Source organism: Notechis scutatus, chromosome Z (genome assembly GCF_049901735.1).
Source record: "Notechis scutatus isolate UNSWTSFEM ecotype Mainland chromosome Z, rNotScu1.2, whole genome shotgun sequence".
Lineage (NCBI taxonomy): Eukaryota > Metazoa > Chordata > Lepidosauria > Squamata > Elapidae > Notechis > Notechis scutatus.
Genome location: NC_142025.1, coordinates 45,689,415 through 45,709,381, shown reverse-complemented (window position 1 = coordinate 45,709,381; position 19,967 = coordinate 45,689,415). Strand labels below are relative to the sequence as shown.

Genomic DNA, 19,967 nt, shown 5'->3' with positions numbered 1-19,967 from the left:
CTGTTCTGCAAGGAAGATTCTACTTTACAGATCTTCAGACTATTTCTAGAATTTATTTAGGGTTTATAATCACCTTAGGAGTCTCATAAGTAAAAGAGAAAATCCCTTCAGAAGGCCATGTAATTTGAAAATGGTTCAATCTCACTCAACAACCAATTTCTAAAGTTAACTGAGCCACACTTTTATGACTGCTTTGTGAGACAAAGTAGTAACATTTCTCACATCTGATCACTCCTCATTGTAGACAGGCCCTCAAATAAAGAGAGCCAGGGGAATATAATCATCTTAATCTGAAAACCCTTTAACAGCCCAACCCCTGAAACTCCTTGACAGGACAGTGCAACGGAGGCCTACTCACCCCATGTTTCACAGTTTTTGCAGCATGGGCAGCTTTCTTTTTGGCATCGTAATGAGTAAGAATGTCAATAATAGCCATGAAGTATACCTCTTTTCTAGCTGCATCTGAGGGGAAGGGAGTGGGGAAGAGATGGGGAAATAAAATTAAACCGTACCACAGGAGATTGTTAAATAAATAATTATAAATTGAGATAATCGCTTCAACAAATTCACACTTTGAATTTGAACCCACATAATCAGTCTGGACAAAAGTACTTCAATTCTGACAATAGAGAGTATTGTGATGATATGTTACTGGGTTGGGGGATGAGTTCAAATATGATACATTTTATTAAACCTCTTAAAATCAGCTGTGTTTTAGCCATTTAAAATTGGCTATAAAAGGCAGGTAGAATCCGGCTGTTTTTATTCTACTTTATTTGTTTGATTTATATAGCCACACATCTCACACATGTGACTCTAGGTGGCTTATAAGATTAAAACTTAACCTTAAACTGCAAGAAAATCTGTGCACATTCCATCAATAAATGTTTATATTGCACAGGTGCGATAGAAGACAACTAAGATACGAGTTCCTAAAAGTTTAAAATCAGATAACACACTCCTGACTGCAAAGTATACTAAGATGATAAGGTACCAGAAGGAAAAACCTGAGAAACATTTGGAGAAGTTAGGTATGTTTAGTCTGAAGAAAAGACTGTAGGGATATAGGACAGCTGTCTTCATATATCTGAAGGGCTCTCTCATGTACAAGATGGAAGAATTGTTCAGAGCTGTTCCAGAAGACAGGAAAAGAAACAGTGGATTTTAATGTTAGCTGGACATCTGGAGAAATTTCCTAATGCGACAATATGTCCAATATGGAGAAGGCTATTCAGGATGTAGGTAACTTCCTTTGGCTGGAGATGTTTAAACAGAAGCTGGATGGCCAACTTTACAAATGCTGCAATAGTGAATTCATACACTGGGTGAACGTTATTCTAGATGATTTCAATAATCCTCCCTGCCTCCAATTTTGTAGATCTAGCATGCATTTTGAATAACGTACCTGAATGAATTACCAGTTTCACATATATATTGTGTCTTACAGACCTGACATAAAGAGAAGTATATACTTATGTGTGGATTTGAGCCAGTGTTCTTCTCCAAGAAACAATCCCCTGGTGTTTTCTTGGAAAGATTTTGGAAGTGATTTGCCCTTGCTTGCTTTCTAGGACTGAGAAAGAGTGGTTGGCACCACGTTATCCTGGTTATGTGCCTAAAGTGGGACTAAAACTCAAATCTCCTGATTTTTAATCTGATGCCTTATCTACTACTCCATACTGGCTCCTAAAGAGTAATAAGTTAATGCATATATAATGTTTCAATATTTTAAATGCTAAGCACTATGGAGCCAAAATTTTAAAAAGTTGCCCATTCTTTTCCAAAGACAGGTTTTTTTTTGTTAAGTCAGCTTCCTTTAAAATATGGTTAGAAATCCTTTATTTTGTTAAAAATTATCACATTTATGAGGGTTCAGTTCTGACCCATCTGTTAAAGAAAATGAGACTGTTGGAGCATGGGACTGAAAGAAGTGGGAGCACACAACTACATGTTTAAGCAGTGTCAGAGATTAAGAATGTGAAGATTGGATGTATATATGATGTACCATACTTGTCTCAATTTGCAGAACTCTTTTGAATTTTACAATTAATCTGCAATCATAATTGGAAGAAAGTTTCAACAAAGTTAAATAGATTGCTTCTGAGTATGACTATCACAAATATATTGACTATGGAGCAAAGATTTAATGAAAAACAGAAAGAGGCTATTTATGTTGCTTTAATATACAACTCCAAATGATAATGTCTGCATCTATTTTTAAGTACTTTCAGCACTTGGGTTAAATCTACTGCCAATTTTGAAATGCTATATGAACATAGATCAGGTGATCAACACAAACCCATTTCTATTATCATTGTTTAGAACAATTTTTTCTATTTTTATTTTCTAAAGAAAAGAAAATAGCAATAGCACTTAGAATTATATATCGCTTTACAGCCCTCTCTAAGCGGTTTATAGAGTCAGCATATTGCCCCCACAATCTGGTTCCTTATTTTACCCACTCAGAAGAATGGAAAGCTCAATCAATGTTGAGCCTGGTGAGATTTGAACTGCCAAATTGCAGTCAGCTGGCAGTCAGCAGAACTATCCTGCAGTATTGCATTTTAACCCCTGAGCCACTGCGGCTCTTTAGAAAAATAGAAACAATTCTAAACAATGATAATAGAAATAGGTTTGTGCTGCTCTGGAATATAGAATTGAGCTTCTTTTCTGCTGAAAAGACTGAAATTTTTGGGAAATATGCCAAAACAGTCTTACTTTTTGTTACTATCCACCCACATCAATAGCTGTGGTTTATTTGACAATATTGAAAACAGTATTGTTTAGTAAATAAATTTTCTAAGTAATATAAAAGTACTAATTAGGCATTTTTCAACTTTTTCATATCCCTCAGCTGCAGAAAATATTCTATTTACCTTCAAATATGGATGTTTATGATGGAATAACTAAATAACATTATTATGAACTGTAGATTTTATGCGCTTGTATTTTATTTTATTGTGTTTTATAATATTTATTGTTTTACTGTCCACAGTCAGCCAGATGTTCAAATTGGATTTGGCATTTTTATCCCTCTATTGAGTCCTGCCCTTAGATAGAGAGATGTAGATATTTGATGGTATTAGAGATATTGCTGTGGAATGTAAACTATTCTGTATAAAGCTGCCTTTTGTAATTGACTGATGATGAATTTGTCAGTGCTGATGGTATACAAGTGGTGCTCTAGATCAGGGGTCCCCACCGCCGGTCCGCGGACCGGTACCGGGCCGCGGAACAAGCCTTACCGGGCCGCTGGTTGCTGGGCGCCGCCATCTTTTTAAAAGCGCCCGGTGAGCTTTTCCGGGTAGAAAGCTCACCGGAAGCGCTCATCATAAAGATGGCGGCGCCAGCGCTCGGAGCTTTTCCGGTAGAAAGCCATTTCTACCCGAAAAGCTCACGAGCGCTGGCGCCGCCATCTTTTTGATGAAACAGCGCTTCGGTGACGTCACTGGAAGCGCCTTTTCGTCATAAAAGATGGCGGCGCCCAGTTGGCGCTGGTACTGGGCCGCGGCGCCCAGCTGATGCCGGAACCGGGCCGCGGCGTCGAAAAGGTTGGGGATCCCTGCTCTAGATCACTCATCCTCAACTTTTTTGGCATCAGGGACAGGTTTCGTAGAAGACAATTTTTTCACGGATGGTTTTGATTTTGCTCACTTGCCCTCTGCTCACCTCTACCTGTATGATCCAGTTCCTAACAGACCACAGACCGGGACCGGTTTGTAGGTCTGGGAGTGGGGACCTGTGCTCTAGATCTTTTGAAATTGCACTTAAGGTTCCAATTACTATTGATGCTATTTTTGCTTTCTTTTGCTCCAGTGATTCTACTCTATTTGCAGATCTTTGCATTTTCTGATTTCCTTCAGTTTTTTTCTCTCCTGCTTCATCCAGGTACTGTCCCATCCAGACCTTGTCTTTCTCATTGACTGTCACATAATATCCCAGTTAAGTCTGGGATATTATGTGACAGGTGCCTGTTTGAATTCTAAAGTTCCAGAGCACTTTAGCTGCTGTATTTACTGTCTATAAATTTATTACTATTATTTACTATACATTTTATTGTACTCTAATGTGTTATTAATTCTGTACTCGCTTTGAGATGCACTGTGTGATAAGCATATGTAGAAATATATAAATACAAAGTTAAATTGCTGTACACTGTGCCACAGACTACCCATAATTTTGTATACTGTTAGTTTCAGTTTAGTTAACCTAGTGTTAACTACTAGGGTGAATAAGAAACTCCATAAAGCATATTTTTGATCCATTTTTTTTAAAACTTAGAGATTGCACAGAAACCCTAATGCCCTTCACGTCTAAGAATTTATAGCAAAGCCACTTACTTTCATGGCATTTTATACCATAAACATCAATGGTTGGATCAAATTCTCCTGGGGCTAAAGGCTGCAAACTGTTCAGTGTATTTCCTGGGCTATCTGGAGGTGTTCCAACTGGGTGAGTCCCATCACTTTCTCCTTCCTCTTCCTCATTCTCTTCACATTCTACTTCCTCTTGCTCGGCTCGTTCAACATCATGAATTCCAACCAGCAAGCTGTAATCCATGAGTTTTAATTGAGCAAGGAACTACACAGCAATAACAAGAAAAAAGGAATCTATTATCTATCAGAAAGTGATATCTTTACTGCATCAAATGCTAGTTTCTACTAGCATAGATTTGTTCAAGTGAAAATAAAAAAATGGGGTTTAATGAAAAATGCAAAAAGTATTTCAAGATATAACAATAAAGTTAAAGCAGCTGAATCTGATGTATGCCCAAACCTGCAGGATTTCTGTTTCCACAATCCATATTTGCCAATGTTGAAGTCTCCATCACAAGTAGTCCTCAAGATATGTCCATAATGGATCTGCCCATTATGGTTGCATGTCACAATAATTGTTAGATGAAATATTTCATCTAATGACCCCCTCATCTCTGCTTTCCCCAATGAATCATTAAATGAATGCCTGGGCCATTAAGTGAAGAATTGGGTGCCTCAGGGGTATAAGAGGCCCTTGGAAGTCTAGTAGAGACCTAGGCCCACATGCCATGGCCCTCTCAAAGCCTCCTTCACTCCCTGAGATGCCCTGTGCTCTACTACCCAACCCTTGGATCTCCACAGGCCTTTTCCCACTCCCACCAGGTCAGGTGGGCCTCAGGCCTGACTCCCACCTGACCAGAATAAGCACCCTCCTCACTTATCGTCATGCCCTTGTTGGAGTCTGAATCTGTGGGGGAAGATGAGCTGGAACAAGAGCTGACAGAGATCGAGAGGGTAGCTCCATTGGCCTTGGAGGAACTGGGAAAGGGCAGAGTCAATCCGGGCAAGGCTTTTCTGAATTAGAAAGGCTTGCAGACAGACAGGAGCAGGAGAGACAGAGCTCAGGCGAAGAGCAAGGAGCACCCCCCCTCCTAATCCCAGAAAATGGAGAGAAGAGAGAAGGCAAGACCAATGGAGCCTGCTACAAGGGAGGAGAGTAGGACATGTGGCCAGTTGTCTATCCCCAAAATGAGGTTCAGAGAGCTCCAAATGGTAAGTGCGATGGGTGATGGACGTGTGAGGAACAGGCCCAAGCACTGTGATGGCAGGGTGGGATGGGGACAGAGGTAGAGGGTACTGTAGCATTGCTGTGGTCAGTTTTAATGGTCAATGACCACAGGACCACTGCAACCTTTGTAACTTTGAAATAGAGATTATGTAATTTTGGAGTGTCTGTTGTAACTGAACATTCATTAAGTGACCAGTCATATCTCAAGAACTGCCGGTATACTAAGGCCCCATGTTTCAATTCATTTTGGTAGCAGATACAAATGAAATAAATTGTATATGTGATGGACACAATTCTTTGCTATAGCCCTGATCCAATTTTGATTCCTTCCCTTCCATATCAGCTATCTGTTAAAAGTACCAGCCACAGAAAGTCACATGAAAAATATCAGGCTTACTTGGGCCCTGAAAGTCAATCCTGAAAGAAAGACTGGAACAGTATCATATTTACTTCCTCCCCAGCTTTCTAAGAGGAATGTTGATATACAACCTATCTATACATTAAAAAAATGAAAGCATATTGATTAGTTAGAGCACAGCAGAAGGAAAACAGAAAACTAAGTGAATAATCAGACAGCTCCAGAAAATGCATCTCTTCCCATAAAAAGAAACAACACTATGATTTTTGAGATTTATTGCTCAACTCAGACTTCTCATCATCCCCAGCTTTCATCACAAATTGGCAAGGCATTATAGGAACTGAAGTCTTAACATATCAGGACCATACCAGACTGAGGAAAATCACTAAAAAATAAAATATATAGTCAGTGTGAAATATAAAATGCATTAAAACTGAAATGTAATTGATGGGAAAGCACAATCTTTTGCAGGAGCAAAGTTACTGATCTAATTCTTAGCAAAACATTTTTTTAAAAATATTATGAATATAAAATAAATTATGATGCATTTCTAATCTTTCTTTATCAACTTGAGAATCTAAACTATCTTACAGTAATTGCTTACATACAAATATAATATTTCTATAGGGATTTTAAGGTATAGCAACAGCACTTAAGACATAAGTGCTTTACAGCCCTTTACAACCCTAAGTGGTTTACAGAGTTAGCACATTGCCTCCAACAATTTGGGTCCACATTTTACCAATCTTGGAAGGATGGAAGATTGAGTCAACCTTAAGCTGCTCAGAATCAAACTCCTGAAGGGGATATGAGTTAGTCTGCAGTACTGCATTCTAACCACTGTGTCACCATGGCTCTTATATGCTTGAATGCTGCACTAATCACCAAAAGCTGATCATTTAAGAACCCACTAGATTTGAACAGTGGAAAAACAATTTGATCCATGTTTCACAGTCACATCACCAAATATTCATAGTGCAAATTAACAATTCAAAGTAAAATACCAGGAATATTCAGTTATTTAAGAACAGAAGAGGCAGAATTACTATTTCATAGTGATAACATCTTAGAATGTTACACCTTTTCATAAGGGAGTAATCATTTTATATTTCAGGGAACAAAGCAGCATTTAAATCAAAATTATCAATCTCATCTTGAGATGTGAAGCTTTTGACCAAAGGCAGGGCTTTATTGTTTATTACTAGCTTGTTTTAAACCAACGTGGTAAATCCTAGACAGTGCAGACAGCAAAGGTCCTTCGGCTTCATTTCTGTCACTCATGGATATGAGAGATGTGCCTACTTTTTGGTATCAATTCTGTCTTGCCTGATTCATTACATAGTTTTAATATTCATGAAAGCAGGCTGCCTTTTTCTAGTTTTCATTGAGCCACAATATTGTGGCTGCTTTTAATGAACAACCAGAGAGAGATGCGGTCCAAAGCCATTTTTCCGGGAATACACATATATTGAATGTATCTTTACAGGAACATATTGAAATATTTTAGTTAACAGCCATATCAGTTAGGTGGTACAACCGTATAAGTAAGTGTGTCTGGCAAGGATAGTGCCTTTGTCTAGAATTCTTACCTCAACATCTTTTTTCAGCTTTTCAAGGAACATCTTTTTGTTGGCTTCATTAATGTAAATTTTTTGACCATCATTAATGAAGTCATTGTCTTTAAATGTTGGCAGTTCTTTGGCCTAAGACAGACAAATAAACAAAAGTCATTTCAAAACAATAAAGGCAACAAAATAATGAAATGTCAATGGTCCGAGCAGAGCATAACTAATCATGCACAGACATCAAAATGCGAAATAACAGCCACCAGGGGGCATTACAGAGCTACAGCACCAGAATATAGGGTACATTTTCTAACATAAAGTAAAAACAAATACATTAGCATCTTATTTTCTTCTTTCATTAACACAGCCCATGTGTGTTTTCATTTACTTACATTATTAAGCTACAAAACATTTGGATCTATAAAGTCAATGTTTTATACACTTATCTATTTATTAATTAAATAATAGTTGATAGCTGATAGTGTAAACATTAAAACCTGTTTTGCATGGCAGGAACAAGCAAAAAAAGGTTCCAAATACATCACTGATAAAATATCCTACAAGTAACAAACCAGGCAATCCTGTTCAGATGTGCTGCTAAAATGTGTGCTATCAGAAGCTTAGAAGAAGATCTGAGGCTTAAGTTCTCCCCAATTTATTATGATAAGAAGATGCAACAAAGGTTAATGAAAGATTCAAAGTCAGGAGTTGTTAAACTGCTTTTATGTCTTGCTTAGGGATAATAAATATTATGACTCCTAAGCAGGACAATATTATTTATTTTATAATTATTCATAACATAATTGCATTATTTTCTAGTACACAGTTTTGTGGAAAAAAGCTGCACTGTAGGCAAAGAAGATAAAAAAATAAGAGTGATGTAATTATGAATCAAAACATTAAGGGAATATTGTGAATATCTTTTGATAAGTGACCATAAAAATATTTGTTTTTTAAGTAATTCTTATAACAACTTATCATAAGATGGCTAAAATGCTAAATCCAATCAAAACAAAGCAATGATTATGAAGAATCTGTGACTAGTAAAAAGCTATTGTTATCAAAACTTTCATCTGAATTTTTACTCTCAGAAAAGATTTGCACTTGATGGCCTAACTCCTTGTTCTAATTCTATGATTGCATTACAAATATTTTAATATACACTAGTGTACATTTCGTACAATAAAAGAAGCAAAGTGTAGGGGAAGAAACTATGAAAATATACTATCTAAGTAAGAGTTTAATATTTGGTACAACAGAAAAGGTAAAGGACCCAAGATATAGCGGTATATGTTAGAGCACAAGTCCCTCACTAGCAAGACATTCAATAATCAACCATAAATAACTGTACACTATAACTATAGCCATCTGCTTCACACTTTGGAACTCCTAGGAGACAGACAACCACAAAATGCTCCAGATTACTCTTGCTTAATCTGTATACGTTGCTGTAGAAATTAAGCAAAAATCAAACCATTGGCTGTCAGAATCTGATGATTGTGGAAACGTATCACTTTTCTCTAAGCCAAGAAGTGAGTATGTTCAAATATATGTTTTGATAAAGTCAATATTATCACTGTCAAAGTGTCACAAGATAAAGAAAACTCCTAGAAGTAACTCAGTTGGTAATGATTTCCCACAACCATTCGCATGATAGCTTGGACAGCCTCACGACAGGAAATTGATTTTGGGTTTCTATTTTAACAAACAAGTGATCACTTTTGGATTTAATTTAACTGGTTCTTCAACAATAGTCAGCTCAGCCTTGTCCAACATGTAGTGTTGGAATTACAATTCAGGTTATATTCGATAAGAATTCAAAAATTTGTGATCCAAACATCTGGAGGCAATGAGATTGAAGAAGACTATTCTAAATGAAGAATTCAGACGTCAACTTTAGAATATTGACAAGCATTGCTGTAAAAATGGGACCTCTCCATATTAAATTTCCATGTGTTTTTTAAATTTACAGCTTCCGAATTCTAATACTTTTGTCAAAACAACTGAGGCGTTTCAGATCTATATAGTTTTAAATAAATTTTTCCCATTCTCAACATTATCATGATGCTTTCATTGACAATAGTTGGCATAATTTATTTATATTCCATTCTTCAGCAGGTTTCTAAGGCAGCTTAGAAAAAAATTGAAGTTATAGTCTAATGAAATTACATAAGATTTGATTAAAATAAAATCATACTGGATGCTCTCTGCCACCAATAAGTGAAGCCTTACATGGTTTTGGTTTTAATTTGAGATCAGTGTGTCATGCTGGTTAAGCAGTTGTAGAATTGCACCTAAGAAGGTTGCCAAGAATAATCCACAATTAACATACATTTGCCCTTTCTTACAAGTTGAAGGCAGATGACTAAGTATATAAATATAACTTTGCCCCACCTTTTCTTTGTCACTAGCTTCTCTTGCTACTGTTGAGCCCTGGAAGAAAAACATAGCACATTTTGTTACTAGAACAACACTGAATAACACACTTATAGAAATGTTTTCACCATCAGCCTACTAGGACTCATTCCAGTCCCTCAAACTTACGGTATTGCATTATAAACAAATATAAAATTCAAACATACATTAAAATATTATAACAAAAGAAAATTCTCTTCATGGAGATTTGGATTTTCTTGGTCCTATTACTATTTTCTTTTACTAATTCTAAGTCCATCAGCTACTAGCATGTCAGCATTCTTCAACAGAGGAAGTGTCCCCTGGTTAGCAATGCTGTGGTAAAAGTCACACACAATTCTTATAAACTATTACATGCATTAATTAACCTGTTTCTATAGATATCTCTTAAATTTCAGCCTGTTCAAATATGAGAGTTTTCATGGTTTTCCTTATAGCTCTGGAAGGAATTTAAAGTATTGGTTTTAATAAAACAGTTGTCACCTTGTTTTATAATGTGCACAGATGTATCCATTATGTAAGCATGTATCTACCCCCCAACTATCCCACTCCCTGGATAATTCACTTGTAACTTACTTTCAAAGTGATATATAGTGTGTATTAATTTTTTTTAAAAATGATTCTAAAATGTTACCGACCAATTAACCAAATATGTGTCAAATATTTTAAAATATTGACACAATTAGAGGATAGTGAAATTTAATGTTTTATGCTAATTCAAAATAAAGAATTATAGCTGTGAAAATTAAAATGGTAACACATTTACCAAAAGTTATACTATTATATTTTACTCTTATACCAGTTACCAAAATCAGATGTAGAGTAAGGGGGAAGCACCTAGCTCTCATTTAATATTGTCACAAGTAGCATCATAATAAAGTTCAAAAGGTAAACTGTCATTTTCCTACAGGTAGTCCTTAGTTAACGATAGCAACTGGGACGAGAACCTCCGCTGCTAACCGATGCAGTTATAGAGCATGATGTCACGCCTTTCCAAAGCACCTCAAGGCCCATGTGATTTGGAGAAGGCATACGCTGCCTTGGGAAGAGGGCCTACTGCACCCAGTTATTGTCTTGCCTTGGGACAGGCTGGTTGTGCCTTGTCAGCAGCGGGAGGAAGATGATGGAGGCATTGGGTGCGACAGGAGCTTTGTACTATGGCTGGCCATGGCTTAATCTCATGGCGATCGAGAGAAAACACTCCTCAGTGATGGTGGCAGTGCCAGCAGTGCCAGGGTTGAAGTGGAAGCCCAGGCTTTCAGTTCATATCACTAATGGCCCGGGCCTCTCCTTCAGTCCCACTACTGCCAGAAATGCCAAAAGGGCAGAGATGGGAGGGAGATTGGCAGGTGGGATGAACTGAAGTGTTCCACTAGTCATAAGTGCAGACTGACTATCAAGCAACTTCAAAAAGTTTCTGAATGAACGATCATTAATCAAGGAACAACTGTGGTCAAATAATCAAGAGCATGACAGTATGCAGAAAAGATGCAGGTAAGGGAGGAAGAGTGTGTCGGCAGTTAGGTTGATGAGCAATGGTGTGGAAGTGGTTGGGGAAAGTGAGCAATGGTGTGAAAGTGGCTGGCGTGGCACAAGTGCAAAAGGGCTGGAGAAGGGTGTGTGGATGGGGGACACTTACCCCTTTCCCTGCTGGCTTCCCCACTGACATTCTAGGTAAGTAATAGGGAGAATTACAAATGGTGACTATATGATCTCAGGCACTACAATTGGCTGTAAATGTGAGGGCAAACCAGTTGCCAAGCACCCAGGTAGCAATCATGACCATGGGGTGCTGGGACATCTGGAACTCTTGAGGGCTGATCATAATCAATATTTGTTCAGTGCCATTGTAACTTTGAATGGTCGCTGAATAAATTGTTGCAGGATAAGGACTACCTGTATATCCTAGTTTTCCTCTGGGAACTTTATAGCAAACTTTCACTAGTAAATTCTAGGCCACACCTAATGAAATGGCCTTGATTTCCACTTGGATAATATTTATAGGTCCAGAAGCTAAAATATTTATGATTCTTAAGACTGTTACCCATTGATAGTTGACGGGGAGATAGAAATTCTACTGAAGTGAGAAAATGGCACATTTTCACATCCAAGGGTGTGAAATAAACTTGATATTGACTTTTGAACAACCAGGCAAAGGGTTAATTATTATATTTTTTTAAAGAATGTAGATCAATAAAACATTGATAATTTACATTCTATAAACTGAATTCTGTAATCTGCAGTTATATCAGTCTCTCTTAGCAAATCTGAAAATCTTTTAAAATGTTTTATGGTAAAACAATATTTTCTTCTGCTAATACAGCATGCATCAACTGCTTAAAGTAAAGTACTGTGAAGGCTAGTTGACAGAAGTCAATTAATCTCATGTGTAAGGTTTTTTCGCCCCTAGCCACCTCACTTCCTAAGCCTAAGCCTAAGGAAATGAAGCAGGATATGATAAACTAATTTGAACAATCAGACTTCAAACAACAACTGCATAATCACCTCTTTATCCACTTCAGCTAGTATTTCTCTTTACAACACACATTATGTTATTTTCATAAAAGGTTTTGCTGGATAAACTGCAAATATTATTTTAATAAACACATCTCAGAAAGATTATTTGTTGAAATGTTTTAATGCACTGTAATTACTAGCTTTAAAGTATCTAATAGAACCTTCCTTCCTTCCTTCCTTCCTTCCTTCCTTCCTTCCTTCCTTCCTTCCTTCCTTCCTTCCTTCCTTCCTTCCCTCCCTCCCTCCCTCCCTCCCTCCCTCCCTCCCTCCCTCCTCCTTTATCAGCAGAACTACTAACAGAATTACTATAATGCCTATAGGAAAAAAAGTGCTTACCTTTAAATCGTATTTTCTATAAACAGATAAACGGTGGCTGAATACATTTCTTGTAACAATCATGTACACTTCAATTCCATCAACAGTAAGCCGGTACATGCCCAAAAACTGTGGAAGTAGTGTGTTTCCATGACATTCCACTATATACTACAATGACATTTTTTTTAAAAAAAGGAATTTTAGATATTATTACATATTTTATAATTTTTCTTACTTAAATGATATCAAATCAGACAAGTAAATCACTATGAAAAAATGCATCATCAAGAAATAGACGTTTTTGAAGTATCTACATCCTTTAATTACTGATGGCATTTGCATGATGAAGATTGCACAGAATTAAACATTCAATAAGGCTGTGACAGGTGAATATGCAAAATATTCACATTTATTTGAATGTGTTTGATTTCCATAAACATTTGGAAACCACATAACCTATCAATTCCGTTCTCTACTAGTTCGCACCTCATGGTTAAAAAAGTGCACTGGAAGCAGGTAGAAACTATGTACTTTCATTTCTAAGATTTCAGCATTCCCTCCCAAAAAAGAGTTACTCCTCAAAGCAGGGGTGTCAAACTCATGTCATAATGGCTGCATCATGTGACGTATTGGGACTTTTTCCCCCTTCGCTAAACTGGGAGTGGGCTGGGAGTTTTACAGTGCTGCCTTAAAACCTGCTACCTGCAGATGATATGGGAGCTCTCAAAATAGATATAATTCCCTGTTCAACTAGGAAAGACAGCATTTATTATATTATACGTATGTATGTGTGTATTCCTTCCCCTCCTCTCCTCTTCCAAAAGCTCAAGACAGGCTATACTTCCTTCTCCAATTTTTCACACAATCACATCCTTGACCCAAATCTCCTCAGGCTCTAGTCCAACACCTTAACTACTTATAACATTGGCTCTCAATATACACAATGAGTAAAAACTTTTTGGTTGTGTTTTCACCTTAATAAAAGATGTGTGATATCCTAAAGATTTAATCTAACTATGTTTAAGACTTCTTCTGTTTCATATAATGGAAGGAAAGAGTATCAAAACCGACAAGATACTAGCTGCAAAGTGCTGTGTCCGCTGACTGACAAGTCCTCCCTCTGATCCGCCGCCTGAGCGCGGGAGCGCCGATCGCTCCCATTGGCTGATGCCGTTTGACAGCCGGCTATAAAAGGGGCTGTCAAACGGTATCAGCTGTCGACGCCAGCTGACTGCCAGTTAGCCTCGGCAGCCGCGGCGACCCTTTATTCAATAAGAATAAAGCCTGTTAACTTTGAGCCTGCGTCTGTCTCAGTCATTGCCGCTGCTCTACAACACTGGCGACGAAGGTGGGATGCGATAAGAGACAACCAGGCAAAGACAGCTGAGCACAGTCACTGTCAAAAAGAGCCGAAGCCGCAAGAGCTGAATACGTCACTGCCGCTGACGCTCTCCACGAGCGCGAAGTTCAAACTCCCAGCTGGGAGTCTGACGCTGCCTGACAGGCACAGACACGAGCGCCTTTTTAAAGGCGCGAATTTAAATCCTCCACAGCTGAGGAAATCAGCACCACCGTTTCCAAGATGGGCACAAACCCGGCATTCCCTCCCTTCCAACCAACCAACGGGCGAGACGTGGGAATCGTATATGAACCGGTTTGACTGTTTCCTGAATGCTATCGACCTGACAGAAGCCACTGACCTGAGGAAAAGATCTTATTTTCTAAGCTTCTGTGGGGCTGCAGTCTTTGATACAGCCTCAGCATTAGTGTCCCCACGCTCTGTGAAGGCTACTCCCTGGGAGGAGTTGCAGGGAATTCTATCTAACCACTACTCCCCCAAACCCTCTCAAATAGCTAGGAGACTAGCTTTTAGAAGGAGAGTTCAGGCTGAAGGAGAGACAGTTAGCCAGTATATGGCAGCTTTAAGATCAGCTGCCATACACTGTGGATTTAGGGATTACTTAGAAGACATGTTGCTGGACCAAATTGTAGGAGGAGTTAGAGACCTTAAATTACAGAGGCGTTTACTAGCAAAAAAGGATTTAACCCTAAGTCTGGCAATTGAAGAAGCTCAGGCTGCTGAGCTATCAGAGCTGCCAGCAGCTGAGATTCAGGGAAACCCCATTAAGCAAGGGAACTCTGCCATTCACTTTGATGAGGTATCCCTAGAAGAGGAACCACTTGAGGTAAACCACCTCAGACTGCCAAGGCCCCCCCCCCCAGAGGTGCCTAGAAGAAATGCCAACCCAACAGCCAGACAGCAACCTAATTGTCTGAGCTGTGGGGGGGCACATCCCAGGTCAAACTGCAGATTCAGAAACGCCATCTGCCTAAACTGCCAGAAAAAAGGCCACATAGCTAGGGTTTGCCAGGCTGAAAAAACCTTCTCACAAAGACCTCAAGCTGCTGCCTCCTTCCAAAGGCAAGTTGAAGATTGCTACACCTGTTACCACTCAGACAATACCACCCCTGGGTCTAACAAAATAAGCATTTTTGTCTTCCTAGAAGGTAAACCCTGTCGGATGGAGGTGGACACCGGGTCTGCCCTCTCAATCATCTCGTGGGCCACCCTGAAGAAGCTGCTCCCTACACTCTCCAAGAAGAAGCTGCTCAACTGCCACCTGACTCTTCGAGACTATCAGGGGAAGACCATTCCAGTCCTGGGGAAAGGCAAGTTCCTTATTCAATTCCAGAACTTTAGAGGCCACTTGCCTCTGGTGGTTGTAGATGGTGCCCTTCCCAGCTTGCTGGGGCTAGATTGGTTCCCTGCCCTGGGCCTTAGTGTAACTGGTATTCACTCTGTGGTGAATACTGAGGTAGACACCCTTTTCAGGGACTACGCTGATGTTTTTAGTAATGAGCTGGGATGTTATTCTGGTACTCCTATCTCATTTGATGTGAGCCGACAAGCCACCCCCATTCGTTTAAAACCTCGTAGAGTTCCATTTGCCATTCGCCCTAAATTGGATCTGGAACTAGATAAGCTAATTAAACAAGGGGTACTAGAACAAGTAGATTTCGCAAAATGGGAGACCCCCATAGTCACCCCCCTCAAAAAAGATGGCAGCGTGCGAATCTGCGCAGACTATAAAACGTCCCTCAATCGTTTTCTCCAAATTAGTGCATACCCAGTCCCTGTAATTCAACACCTGCTGCACTCTTTTGAGCCAGGCACAATTTTCGCAAAACTTGATATGTCCCAAGCATATCAGCAGTTCCCAGTCGACAACCACACTGCTGACTTGCAAACAATAGTTACCCACAGGGGCGCTTTCAGATGTAAACGTTTACAATTTGGAGTTAGTGTGGCCCCAGGTATCTTTCAGTCCCTGATGGAAAGGATCCTCCAGGGACTCCCAGGGGTAGTCCCATACTTTGATGACATTTTAGTCTCTGCCACTAATAAAACACAATTATTACTTAGGGTTAGGTCAGTTCTTGACTGTTTTAGGCAGCATGGGTTGAAACTAAAAAGGGACAAGTGCACCATTGCCACTAAGCAAGTGGACTTCCTTGGTTATCGAATTGACGCCTCTGGAATCCATCCCATAGAAACAAAAGTTAGGGCCATCCATGAGGCACCTACTCCCTCTAACAAAACAGAACTACAAGCCTTTTTAGGACTACTGAATTTCTATGCAGTTTTCCTCCCACACAAGGCTTCTATAGCTGAACCTTTACATAGACTTCTAGATAAAAAAACCCACTGGCACTGGGGGCAAAAAGAAGCCAATGCTTTCCAAGCAGTCAAATCCCTGCTAAACTCAAATGCAGTTTTAGTCCAATTTAACCAGGAACTTCCCCTAGTTCTAGCTGCAGACGCTTCACCTTTTGGCATAGGGGCAGTACTCAGCCACAGGCTACCCAATGGCTCCGAGGCCCCAATTGCCTTCTTCTCAAGAACATTCTCTACAGCAGAAAGGAATTATAGTCAAATTGACAAGGAAGCCTTAGCAGCAGTGGCTGCTGTAAAAAAATTTTCCATGAATTCCTTTATGGTCATTACTTTGAACTCATAACAGACCACAAGCCACTCTTAGGCCTTTTAGCAGGAGACAAGCAAACCCCACAGGTACTGTCCCCGCGGATGACCAGATGGACGCTGTTCCTAGCCGCCTACTCATATAAGCTGGTACATCGCCCGGGGAAGAACCTGTGCCATGCAGATGCCCTCAGCAGGTGCTTCCTGCCAACACCAGTAGAAGACCCCGCTCCAATCCACGCCATTTTTGATTGCAACGAACTCAACCTACCAATCTCAGCCGAGCACATTGCTGCCCACACCAGAAGGGACAAGGTAATCTCCCAAGTCCTGGACTGGGTGGGGAGGGGGTGGCCTGAAATTCAGTACACCTCTGAATTCATCCCATTTAAGACCCGCAGGCATGAGTTATCCTCACTACAGGGTTGCTTACTATGGGGGATAAGGGTGGTCATACCCACCTCACTAAGAGAGCCCATTTTAAAAGCCCTTCACGAAGGCCACCCAGGCATCGTGAGGATGAAGGCTCTGGCCCGCAGCTACGTATGGTGGCCAGGCCTGGATGCCCGGATCTCCAGTTGGGTAAGCACGTGCCAGCCCTGCCAGGCAACTAGATAAGCACCTCCAACAGCTGTGCCAACTCGATGGGAGGATGCTGGGGCCCCTTGGTCCCGACTGCATATTGACCTGGCTGGCTTTGTGCATGGGCGGACCTTCCTGGTCATAGTAGACTCGTTTTCTAACGAGTAGACTCGTTTTCCCTCCACAACTACGCTGGCTGTCACGCGAGCCCTGACCAGACTGTTTGTCACGCATGGCCTCCCTGACACCTTGGTGTCAGATAATGGCCCCCAGTTCACCTATTGTGAGTTTGGGGTCTTTGCAGCCAACCTGGGCATCAGGCATGCCCTCACAGCCCCTTTTCACCCTGCAAGCAATGGGATGGCTGAGAGGGCCGTTAGATCTGTAAAAGAAGCCTTAGCAAGGTTTGGCCAGGCAGACTGGCACTTCAAGCTGTCTGCTTACTTACTCAGCCAGCATTCTACTCCATGCACCACCACCAACAAGTCACCTGCAGAACTATTAATGGGCAGGCGTCTCAGGACTACCTTGGACAGGTTACACCCCCATACCCCTGGCACACCTTTAGGCTCTGACAGCCTTGCCAGGGAATTTGCCCTGCAGGACCTGGTTTATGCCAGGAACTATGCAGGGCACCCTCTATGGATGCCAGGGCAGATAGTTTCTGTTACAGGACCCAAGTCCTACAGGATCCTGTTGGAAGATGGCCGAGTGTGGCGCCGGCACATAGACCAGCTAAGGAGGCGTTGGGCAAGAGCTGCAGCCGACTCCCAGGGACCACCAGACGTGCCAGTCTACCAGCCGCCTGAAGCCTACTCGCCTGACACCCCGATTTTCCAACCGCCCGCTGAAGCCGACCAGCCGAGTGACCCGGTCTACCCAGCAGCCGCGAACCGCTTCCCACCTGACGACCCGGTCTACCGGCCGACTCTCGAACCGTCCCCGCGGCGAACCAGTCAGAAGGACCTACCTGGTCGGACAAGGTCTCCTGAAGGCCAGCAAGGATCTCCGGGTGACTCCCAGCAAGCAAGGGACACTTTACCTGCAAGCAGGCCTCTAGACCTTCAGCGATGTCTCCGCGAGCGAAGGCGGCCTGCCAGGCTGCAGGACTACGCATGCGCCTGGCCAGGGGGAAGGAGTGCTGTGTCCGCTGACTGACAAGTCCTCTCTCTGGTCCGCCGCCTGAGCGCGGGAGCGCCGATCGCTCCCATTGGCTGATGCCGTTTGACAGCCGGCTATAAAAGGGGCTGTCAAATGGTATCAGCTGTCGCCGCCAGCTGACTGCCAGTTAGCCTCGGCAGCCGCGGCGACCCTTTATTCAATAAGAATAAAGCCTGTTAACTTTGAGCCTGCGTCTGTCTCAGTCATTGCCGCTGCTCTACAACACGAAGCATCCTATGTTGTGTTATAAACAGCACAGCAGCTTTTTGATTCCTCAACACCTCACGGCATTGCTGGAGAATGGGAACATCCTAATGCTATAAGGATTATTCTGTTAATATGGATAGTCAGTAGGGATCTCAACTTTTCATACACATTCATATAAAATAAAAATTTATACTTATATACTGCTATGGAAATGTAGTAAATATATGAATAGCTGATTTTATTTGGCTTTCTGCTATTCAAGATTAGTTTCACCTTGTTCTGTATTGACAATAAAATGTGGATGCTTTGACATTATATGAACTGATTTTTTAAAAAAATAATGGTCATAATAAATACATTTATCTGAAGGCAATCACAATTTTGAATCATGGATTTCTTAATTCAGGATAATCACAAAATATGCACGCGAGCATAGGAGGAACAAGCTTCAGGAGGTATAGAAAAAATCAAAGTATTCAAACATAATAAAATGTTTGATGTAATATATTAAATAAGGTTTGTCAGGTGCAAGGAACCAGAACCATTACTTGCATTGACCAAAGCAGTTTCTTTATTGTTGATCACCTATTTACAAGAATCTCCCCAGACTGACTGCATTTCCTTTGGAAATGGCAGATAAAGGCATCAAGTCTGGCTTCTTTCATTTCTTCCCACAGAGTAATTCCATGCTGGAATGACTTTTTACCGCCCTCTCTCCTTTAGCCTATGATCCCACCATATATCTTAGGCATCCCATAAAACTACATTACTGATTATAAATTGTGGCTTTTGATTAATTTCATAAGCATGACAATGACACTAAATAAATTTTGCGTGATGACATTTTCTGTGGTTTGTAAGTGCGTTATAAAAAACAGATCTATCAGCAATATACATACATATGCACATTTTAATTCAATAGATGGATTTGCTCTGCTGATTATTTCATGTGACTAAGACTAGTAGGCAAGGCCACTTAAATGCCAATATTCCTTCTTGTAATGAATTTAGTAGCAGTGATTAAGGAGAGAATAATCTATTTTATATTCTTATGCAGCAGTTAAGACTCTAAGACAACTGAACTTCATAGTCCAACAAATATAACAACTTTTAAATCAGACATTTTTGAGATTGGAATATATTTCACATTTTCAATATCCGTCCTCTTTTCCCAACCATGGCTACAGTTTGAAATTATTGAAATATTAAATTCTTAACTGAAATGATTGTGTACTCTTTCACCAATACTTTGAACAGGAATATAAAAGAGATTTAAAATAAACTGAGAATCAACTGAAATTGGGGCTAATTAAACTAAAGT

General features: G+C 40.4%; 1 protein-coding gene across 1 annotated transcript in view; it reads right to left on the bottom strand.

Moving 5' to 3' along the window:
- The window catches only part of PIP4K2A (phosphatidylinositol-5-phosphate 4-kinase type 2 alpha), a 77,874-nt gene that overhangs the window by 7,350 nt on the left and 50,557 nt on the right, over positions 1-19,967 (bottom strand). Inside the window, exons 5-9 of the mRNA XM_087947064.1 lie at positions 12,736-12,882; positions 9,862-9,900; positions 7,492-7,605; positions 4,341-4,581; positions 359-462 (exon numbers count right to left, since the gene is read on the bottom strand). Coding sequence (XP_087803190.1) covers positions 359-462; positions 4,341-4,581; positions 7,492-7,605; positions 9,862-9,900; positions 12,736-12,882 — 645 coding nt within the window. The remainder of the gene's footprint in view (positions 1-358; positions 463-4,340; positions 4,582-7,491; positions 7,606-9,861; positions 9,901-12,735; positions 12,883-19,967) is intronic.